The following is a 10,000-nucleotide window of genomic DNA, read 5'->3' on the forward strand; positions in this document are numbered from 1 at the left end:
AAACACACAAGCACATGCACACGCACACACACACACACACAGACATAAACATAAACATGTACACACACACATGCACACAATTCAAGAATGTATCAGAATTATGAACAGGCAAGATGGAGGTGGGGTTGTATTACATGTATTTTACATGTGAAATCTATGAACTAATCATGTTTTGTTGTCTTGTTGTCTAGCAGATACCAGTGAGAATTGAGTGTGCATAATGCAATTCAGTGAGACAGTTAGAATCATATATGCCTTTCAGCGCGACTTATTTTTTTGGAAAAATGTGCTGGACTGGGTGGCGGTCATATTTTGTACCACTCTGCGGTACATCTAGTTACAAATTGGACATGTAGATCATATATACACATAGTTTAAACGCTAAATAATATAGAACATAAATTATATGTGTGTGTGTGTGTGTGTGTTATAGGTGTTTAGTCCACTAACGTCTCCCTTTTCCCCTGTAGTCCTCATCCCAGAAGGAGCTGGAGGAGAGCTGGCAGGTGTATGCGGAACTGCAGAAGGTTCTGGAACGGAGCCAGGCGGAGCTGGTGGAGGCCATCACGGGGCGGCAGCGTCAGGCGGAGGAGCAGGGCCGGGAGCTGGCCCACAGCCTGGAGCATGAGCTCGGACTCCTCAAGAGGCGCAGCAACGAGCTGGAGGCCCTCGCGCTCACGCAGGACAGAGTGCTCTTCCTACAGGTGTGTGTGTGTGTGTGTGTGTGTGTGTGCTGTAGGGCTGGGCAGTTAATGGAAAACACATTTCAACACAAACACAGCTCCATCCATGCACACACAATAAAAAGAAACATCTGACAACCAATCTGAATTCTAGGGGGATAAATATGCAGTATAGTCATCTACTGTAGGAATGTTTTAAATTGTGAATGATAAACATATCGAAGTGCTACTGATATAAACCCATATAAAAGAGGTGTCCCTCCATCCACACATGTGGACAGAGACAAAATATCCTCACTGGACAAGTTTTCTAAGGAAGTTATTTGTTTTTACAGTTGCTTCCTACACTGCCTCCGCCACCTGAACCTTCTGATTGGTCAGCAGTGTCTGTGAACACAGACCTGTACTTGGGCACAATCAGGAAGTCGGTCAACTCCCTGGTGGACAAGTTCCAGGATGAGCTCAAAAAGCTGCATGGCAAAGGTGAGCTAATCCACCTTATTCACGAAATCCGTCCGGTTTTCATGTAACGTCCATTCAACATTATAACTTAGTGCAGTCTCAGCAGGCTAACTAAAATATGCTTCAACTTACGTTTTTTCGAAATGTTGACAATTCTGCACTCGATATGTATAGCCTATTCTATATAATATATGACTGACAGAAAAATATAAAAGTCTGCTTTTACATGGCTTAGGATATGTCAAGCACTGTCTACCGCCACATTCAAATCAATACAATGCAGCTTGCAAACCGTTTGTATGAATACTGAGGTGTAATGGCGACCCTCATTGTTGGCTGCACAATATCGTGGATAGTCAGCAGGGGTTAGTGACTTTGAGCAGATGGGGCTAGATGCCTCACAAAGTGCCAGCAATGTCAACAGCTAACTGACTGACAGCAACATATGGCCAATCAGGCAGCAGCTTAGCACATAGCTTAGCCCTTAGCACTTTTGCTTGTTTACCTGATTGTGCCACGTGCAGCTGTGCCATAATTGACTCTGACCCCTGAAAAATGCCTGTCCCTCTCCACAGAACTTGGGAAGCTGCAGAACTACACAAGTAAGTGCTCTCCTCTCCTTCCTTGTTCCTAGAGGGACATGTGTCAAGAAGTTTTTTGCATTACTGATTTCTCAAACCAGCTAGGGCTGGGCGATATATCGGCATTACGACTACGACCGATATATTTTTGAAAACGATATGTAGTTGAGACAATATCGCAATACCAGTATTATGTCAAATAATGGGCCATTTTATCAAAGCCACTTGCTCTTCTGTGTTCAGACCATTCAGATAGCCGCAGCTCTGCTCAACTCGCTCCCTCGCAGCACGACAAACTTTCAAACATGTGCACTGAGTCAGATTTTGTTTTCTTGATCAGAGGTTGGTGCTCATATTCACGTCGGCACATCAACTGCTAGACAAACTTTCAAACATTCCACTGGACACTGAGTCAGATTTTGTTTACCTTGATCAGAGGTAATTTTTGGTGCTGATGATGCATATTCGATATCGGCAGATCTAAATCAACTGCTAGACCGAGAGGATTTCGTCGCTGGTGCAGTTAGGGAAATCAAAATTCCACTGGACCCCATTCAAGCGGATTTTTCTTTGTGAACATGCAAACATGAAGTTACAAAACATTGTTTACAGCTCTTGACTCACGTTGTTTAAAAATGTTTAATTTTTTTGGTACATAGCCATCATAGGCTAATTTTAAATACACTACGGCCGGGTAAAAAAAATGAATGAAAACACAATGTTTTTTTAATATTTTAGCCCAAAATATTACAGTAGCAGATCTAAAGTCCTGGTCTTTTGTTAGGGAGTAACAACCTACAGGCCCTATGTTATTGATTTTATTAAGAGGCAGTTTGAAATCCGGTTGCTGGTTGAGTGAATATGAAACACTTAGCTCTTTCTGTTTAAAAATATCGATATATATATCGTGATATCGCCAATCAGCTCCAAAATATATTGGGATCTCAGTTTTGGTCCATATCGCCCAGCCCTACTCCTTGTGCAGTTAAATATTTACAAACAGGTATGTGCTGTGTAGCCTACTTTTTCTTATTTGCACAGCTCTATCTGTATGCCAATTGGTTTTATTATATTGGCTTTTAACGGTAGCCTATGTTTTGTGTTACCTTTATTGTAAAGCTGTAGGCCTGTGTTGCCAATCAGGGTCGACCGAATATTGTTATTTGCACAGCCCTCAGAGCAACTGTATGCCTATTGGTATATGTTATTGTTTACACCTTTTTGCACAGCTCTGTTAGAGCAGTCTGAAATGAATATAATTAAAATCGGCTGTGTTGTCATAATTGTTGTGTTGAGTGAATATATGAAGCACTTCGCTCTTTCTGTTTGAAATATCAATATCGTATCGATATCGTATATCGCCAATCAGCCCCAAAATATCGGGATATCAGTTTTGGTCCATATCGCCCAGCCCTAAAACCAGCAATTTACAACCTGCTGTTTGTTTCATAGTTTTGTTCTTTTTCAAATGTCAGTGTCCTCACACAAAGATCCATAAGACCTGCAAGAAACCAGTCTTCACTGCTAAGAGCAAACCACCCACCATCATCTATGGCAGACATGTCAAAGTCAAGGCCCGCGAATGAATTATCTACGGCCCCCGGGATGATATTTGATTAGAATTAGAACCGGCAGAATTAGAACTTTCAGCTACCCCCTCCCCAGTGTTGTGCCTGAACGCGTTCATTGAACGAAAGTCACTCGTTCATATGTATTTTGAGCGAACGTGAACTGAACGTAATGTATTAGGCTACTACTGCCTGATGAACGTTACTGTGAACTTGTTCATTCTGGTGTCTGTGAACGGCACGCTCTTTCAGTTTAACCTTGTTGAATAGGGTGCCAGATTTCTACAGAGCCCTCCACCCGGCTAAAACACACCGTAAAAAGGCCTTAATATGGCAGCATGCAGGTCACCATTTGTCAAACTATGGGTCGCGGGTCCCATAATGTGGACAATGGTCTGCAGAGTGAAATTATTCCCGGCCCTCGTCTGATAATTTGCTGCGAATTGGTCAAGGAGCCGCTGACAGAAAAAGAAAACAAACATTTCTGCAATTAGTAGGAAATACTTGTTAATTTGGTGTCATCAAACATAGAGGCATAGAATTAAGTCGTGGTATGAGCGTTTATTCAATGCATGCGTGCATCGTTGGTAGCAAAGCTAAGCTTCAACCTATTGGAAGGCTAATTATGAAACGACATTTAATAGAACGACGTGGATTTATGCAACTTCCATAAAAAACAGAGCACAGACTATATAAAACACTGTTTGGCATTATTAAAGTCAGCCAAAAGCTATTAATTAGTCTTAGTTAAAGATAGTTAAAGATCTCCAGATCAGCGATTTACGCATGATCTGATCCGCCATTTCCCATTTACAAAAGCTGGTAAATGTAATTAAATAGCATATAAATATTCTATCAGTGTATGATGCTTGCATGAGGGAAACATCCCAAAACAACGGCACCCATATAACTGCTGTTGTTTTGAGAAGTATTTCTCATGCAAGCATCATGCAACAATGCAACAAACTTTTGTGAACAATCTTAGCACTTTAAACATTGACTGTTTTGAAGTGCATGTATAGCAATATAGTATATAAAAAAAAAAATTGTTATATCATTATGATAATTTAATGGGGGGTGGGAGGAGGGGGTGGGTTCATGTAGGTGGGCCCTATGACCCCAAAGTATGCCTTGACTGGGCCTCAGGTCAAAGAAGTTTGGCTGATGTAGACGACAAAGCAGCAAGGAGGCATCATATGATCATTTAAACAAGTTTTATGACAAGGTCGGTGAGGATGGGAAAAATCGTACATTTGTGCAAACTTTGCCCGCACTTCAGTCACAGTCATTATTCATTTAATCATTAAATAAAATACAGTACACGTCTTGGTTCAATGGGTTACGTGCAGTTATTTTAATATGTTTTAATAAACATTGAACCAGTCCGGCCCTCGTCTTGTAGCAAATTTGTTTTTTTGGCCCTCTAATGTATTTGACTTTGACATCCCTGATCTATGGTGTCAGTTCTAGGGCCTTTCTGAAACTAGTCCTGGTCATATGTCTCCCTAAATGATTCCCCGACTCTTTCAGATGAAATAATCCTTGACCCTGCCACCGCTCAGCGCAACCTGACCGTGTCGGAGGACGGCCGGCAGGTGCGCTACGAGGAGCACCGCGGCGGCATGCACAGCTCGGACAGCCCCCGGCGCTTCAGCCCGGCCCTCTTCGTCCTGGGCCGCGAGGGCATGTCGTCGGGCCGGCACTACTGGGAGGTGGAGGTGAGCCGCAAGACGTCCTGGACCCTGGGGGTGGCGCGTGCCACCGCCCGGCGCAAGGGCGAGATCAGGCTGAACCCCGAGTGTGGGTTCTGGTGCCTCTGGCTGCGGGACGGGAAGTTCAAGGCGCTGACCACCAACCGGGTCACGCTGGAGCTGCCGGCGCCACCACAGAAAGTCGGCATCTTCCTGGACCACGAGGCCGGGCGGGTGTCGTTCTACGACGTCAAGGCGCGCACACACCTGCACACCTTCCACACGGTCTTCAACGCGGAGACTGTCCACCCCATCTTCAGTCCATGCCCCAACCATGATGGCAAGAATGGAGCGCCACTGGCCCTGACTACGGTCAAGCATGGATGAGTCCACAGCCATGCTGAGGTGGAGGGACAATTTTATATATTGAATGACAAACTCAATGGATTCCTTGATTATTTGTCGATGGATTCCTTGTCTGCACTCTTTCTTTAAACTTAAGGGATCGTGAAATACTATCATACCTACTGAGAACTAGGGCCAACAGACTATAATTAACTGCACTTGCATTTACAACTGGTGATGTAGGAGATGGGTTTTCTAATGTGGTAATGGTATCTAATAACAATACCTGAAAAACAAAGTTTTGTCCTAAAATGGCTCTCACTACTATGAACCCTACGTATTCTGCCCTGTGCTGCCATTACCAAAAATCAAGACTTGTATTCAATATATGGTGATGGGATACAGTGCCTTAAAGTGACGTACAATTCAGGTGCATCTGACCAATGAGACTTCTGTATCTGTAGGCTTTTGTTTGACCTCTACTGCCCTTTTTTCAGTCCATGTGTGAGGACCGCACATCACTATTACACTGTAACATCAATATATATCCATCTCCACTGAATCATAAATAATCATCTTGTGATACAGCATTTTGTCTTTTTTTTTCAGATAATATATTGTTAGTGTTGTATATTGATTTGTTATATTGTTAGTGTTGTATATTGATGCACTTAAGAAGGGTTGAACTGGATTCAATTGTACTGAACTTTTTGCTCTCTTTTAAAATAAAGTTTTTCATGAACAAAAAAACAGAAAGTATGTAACTTTCATACTAGTATAATATATGAGTAGAGAAGAACATAAAACAGATAAGCAGATATACAGACAGGTAAACAGAGACAGATATCTAAAATAGTGGACTGATACGCAGACAGAGACAGGCAGATAGACACATAGACAGATTCAAATAAAAACACATGACAAAGTAATCAATGTGAAACAAGTTTCCTGGAAACAGAAACAGAAAACAGAAAGATAAACTCTCCAGGGGGATGAAGACATGGCAGGAAAACCCCTGGCTCGTGCGGAAGGGGTTAAACCAGTTCCTCTGGATGGCCCTGGAGGCCAGTCAACACGACAGGAGCCAATAAGAATCTGGGTTGGGGTGGAGGGGGTGAGAGAAGGCTGCAGTGCAGGGTGGAGGTATGGGTGGTGAGCGGAGGGGGTGACACGGGGGGGGGGTATTTTGGGGTGCGAGTTGTGTGTCAGCTGTGGCAGGGTGTCACCAGCCAAAGCGGTCACTGTAAACTCTGTCCCTGAGCGGGAGCAGACCTCTGGGTAAGTCCCCTGCAGAACACACATGCATACCCATCTGTGTATTTGTTAGAGTGATCGTTTTTTGACCTTTTCTTTGGTAAACTGGTTTTGTGGTTATTACAGGATGATTAGAATTATGGTCATCATTGGAAGTTAGCAAGGCTAGCTGTGGTAGCCTGTTGCTAGTGCATGTCACTAGTGCATGTCACCTCTCTGAAACAGAGAACCCGCTTTATCAGGAAATGGACACCTGATCTGTGTTGGCATGTTTCCCAAGTGTCTACAGAGTAGGGCGACTGTGCTGTCTGTTGTTGTCTCTTTTTCTGAAATCCAGCCCAATCAGTGATTAAACACACGGAGGGCAAATTGATTTGAGAGCTCCAAGTCACATGCATGGCTCAGATGGAAAAGAGCAAGTTCCAGCACGTTTCTCTGTCAGGTGGCATGTTGTGAGAGAGAGAGAGAGAGAGAGCGGCAGACGGCCACTGTGGTGGGGGCCTTGTATTTTTGGAAGGAAGTTAATGCTCGCCTGCTATGTTTAGCCAACCTTCTACATATTCCTAAACTCACAGCTCAAATTCTAAAACAGTTGCAGGGGGGTGGCCGGTCAGACATGCTGACAGAGGTCCTGCTAATTACATAAAATGAGTTTAGTAAATTTAGCTGCGACATTTGTGAATAATGTATTCAGAAGTGCTGATGTGCCATATTGTTGCTAACTTGTGACCAAAAGTAGACAAGGTAGGTAGACTACAGCGCTGAAAAGGATATGGATTGTATTATCTGCTTCTGCCAGTCTCTACTGTTTGATATCATGTCATAAAAACCGATCGGCCTGTGGTGTTATAAATGAAGCAGGTTATAAGCCACTCCTTCTAGAGTTGTTTTTAATATGCCAAAATGTAGGTCAAAAGTTTCTTTTGAGGTTTGGGATAATAATACTCTAGTATCAATTCATTTCAACAAGTTGTGTCTGGAATTCAGTATAATCGTTCCCAAAGATTGTCTAATTAATTCTGTGAGTGGCATATCTATGCAAAATTCCTTAAATATATTACAGTAAGTTAATGGTTTCATTATCGTGAATTCAGGATCTCAGTCTTTTCACTAGCCAGCTCTTTCTTCCTGTCACAGTCATTACCTCCCATACCTTGACAGAGATATTTATTACGCAATTTATAAATATAATAAGATTTATATTTGTACGCATCATATCATGCAACTTGTATTTGGTAATGTACATTAAGCCTACTAACACATTTTTAAAAAAATAAAAAAATTGTAATTTAGTAAATTGATAGTCTTTATTGTCTGCAAAGGACATCTGTTGTCACAGACTGTACAGTGTGTCACATTCTCACACACACATACCATTATTTGTGAATCCCACATGGCTTTCCCAGGCCTTTCCGTGTGTGTCTCAGACATGGCAACCCCGTCTAACATGTTGGCCGAGGAGCAGGTGCATTGCTCCATCTGCCTGGACGTCTTCACCAATCCCGTGTCCATCCCCTGCGGACACAACTTCTGCGTGGGCTGCATCCGCGGCTACTGGCGCACCAGCGTGCTCTACCAGTGCCCCATGTGCAAGAAGACCTTCTACAAGCAGCCCGACACCAGCATCAACACCGTGCTCCGGGAGATCGCCGAGCAGTTCAAGGACGTGCGCCGTAAGAACAGCCAGCTGCAGCAGCAGAAAGAGCTGGAGGAGCAGGAAGCGGAGCAGAAGGAGGAACAACAAAAGAAACAACAACAACAACAACAACAACAACGGCAGCCACCACCACGACCAAAACAACCAGAGAAAGTGCAGCAGCAGCAACAACAAACACAAAAGCAAAACAACAACAACAACCAACAACAACAACAACAACAACAACAGAAAACACAACAGGTGGTGCCGAAACTGAAGAAGAAGCCACAGGCAGAAGAGGAGCTGGAGGTCCCTCCCCTGCCCCCACCCCCACCCCCGGTGGCGCCCGCTCCCGCCGAGGAGCTGCTGGCGGACATCCCCGAGCTGCTGCCGCCGCCGTGGGCCGAGGAGGTGTCGTGCGACGTGTGCACGGGCATGCGCCTGCGGGCGGTCAAGTCGTGCCTGGTGTGCCTGACGTCGTACTGCGAGGAGCACATCAAGTCGCACAGCGCCCGCTTCACCAAGCACAAGCTGATCGAGCCCGTGGCCAACCTGGAGGAGCGCATGTGCACCAAGCACGAGCGGCTGCTGGAGCTCTACTGCAAGAAGGACCAGACCATCGTCTGCGTGCTGTGCACCGAGATGGATCATCGCGCCCACTACACCATACCAGTGGAGCGCGAGTGGGCCGAGAAGAAGGTCAGTGTGTGTGTGTGTGCGTGTGTGTGTGTTCGAGTATGTGTATGTATGTGTGTGTGTGTGTGTATGTGTGTGTTTGTGTGTGTGAGTATGTGTGTGTGTGTGTGTGTGTGTGTCTGAATATGTGTGTGTACTGTACTTTGAGTGAGTGTGTGTACTGTATGCTTGTATGTTTGTTTGTGTGTGTCTCTGCACTGTGATGTGTGTATGTATGCATATCTGTATGCATATGTGTGTGTGTGTGTGTGTGTCTCCATGTTTGTATGATGTGTTCACATTTCCATTTCATTACCATCACTGCCAGAGTGAGTCATTACACAGAAAATGGGAATCAAAGAGGTGAAACGCACATTCAGAAAGCGGGGGGCAGGACTCTCACCACCTACACTAAACTTACCTGCACACAGATTTAGTATTTCCTCACTGCTGGGAATACAGTGGTTAAGCACATTCATATTTCAAGGTCATCAGGTAAATAAGTAGATAATTCACATAATTGTATGCATTATGTAACACTTTACTCATGTCTTGCAGTTTTTATACATCACTTGCAAGATTTCACTAATGGTTGCCACAACATTTTGATGTTGCACATATCTACTAAGGATATTGTATGTGGATTTGCTGTCATATTGTACTCATACATTTCCAAATCATGTAATTTTTATAGTACACACACTTTCTTAGAGCTTGTATTTGGTCATATACATCCCTTTAAAAAACATACTTCTTAACACTGATCCTAAAACTGATTTTTATGAAATCTCTAAATGAGATGGTTTGAGCTAAATATGTTATTCTAAGCAAATGTAACCTGCGTTGTGTTGAACCTGCGCGATTCTGCCCTGCACACGCCCGGACTCGAACCCGCAAACAGCAGCAGCTCGGGTCGGGAGGCGAGTGTGCTGACAGTTGAACCAATAGCCCAAGCTACTGGCTCGCATGCCAGCAGCACTCTTGAGGCGTCGGGGAGTGAGATTTACCAACGTTCCACAAGCACAGCTAAGCTAGCTGGCATCCGTTACACAGAAACTTGCGCAATTACTGAAAACCATCTGAAAATGAGTTGATAGTGATGATG

General features: G+C 44.1%; 2 protein-coding genes across 2 annotated transcripts in view; both read left to right on the forward strand.

Moving 5' to 3' along the window:
* Positions 1–6,080, forward strand: part of btr12 (bloodthirsty-related gene family, member 12) — a 14,041-nt gene extending 7,961 nt beyond the window's left edge. Inside the window, exons 5-8 of the mRNA XM_048235958.1 lie at positions 471–704; positions 1,019–1,166; positions 1,721–1,747; positions 4,825–6,080. Coding sequence (XP_048091915.1) covers positions 471–704; positions 1,019–1,166; positions 1,721–1,747; positions 4,825–5,372 — 957 coding nt within the window. The 3' untranslated portion in view covers positions 5,373–6,080. The remainder of the gene's footprint in view (positions 1–470; positions 705–1,018; positions 1,167–1,720; positions 1,748–4,824) is intronic.
* A 1,107-nt stretch (positions 6,081–7,187) lies between these two features.
* The window catches only part of LOC125289089, a 13,254-nt gene continuing 10,441 nt past the window's right edge, over positions 7,188–10,000 (forward strand). The window contains exons 1-2 of the mRNA XM_048235768.1: positions 7,188–7,328; positions 7,991–8,919. Of these exons, the coding sequence (XP_048091725.1) occupies positions 8,014–8,919 (906 nt within the window). The 5' untranslated portion in view covers positions 7,188–7,328; positions 7,991–8,013. The remainder of the gene's footprint in view (positions 7,329–7,990; positions 8,920–10,000) is intronic.

Source organism: Alosa alosa, chromosome 24 (genome assembly GCF_017589495.1).
Source record: "Alosa alosa isolate M-15738 ecotype Scorff River chromosome 24, AALO_Geno_1.1, whole genome shotgun sequence".
Classification (NCBI taxonomy): Eukaryota; Metazoa; Chordata; class Actinopteri; order Clupeiformes; family Clupeidae; genus Alosa; species Alosa alosa.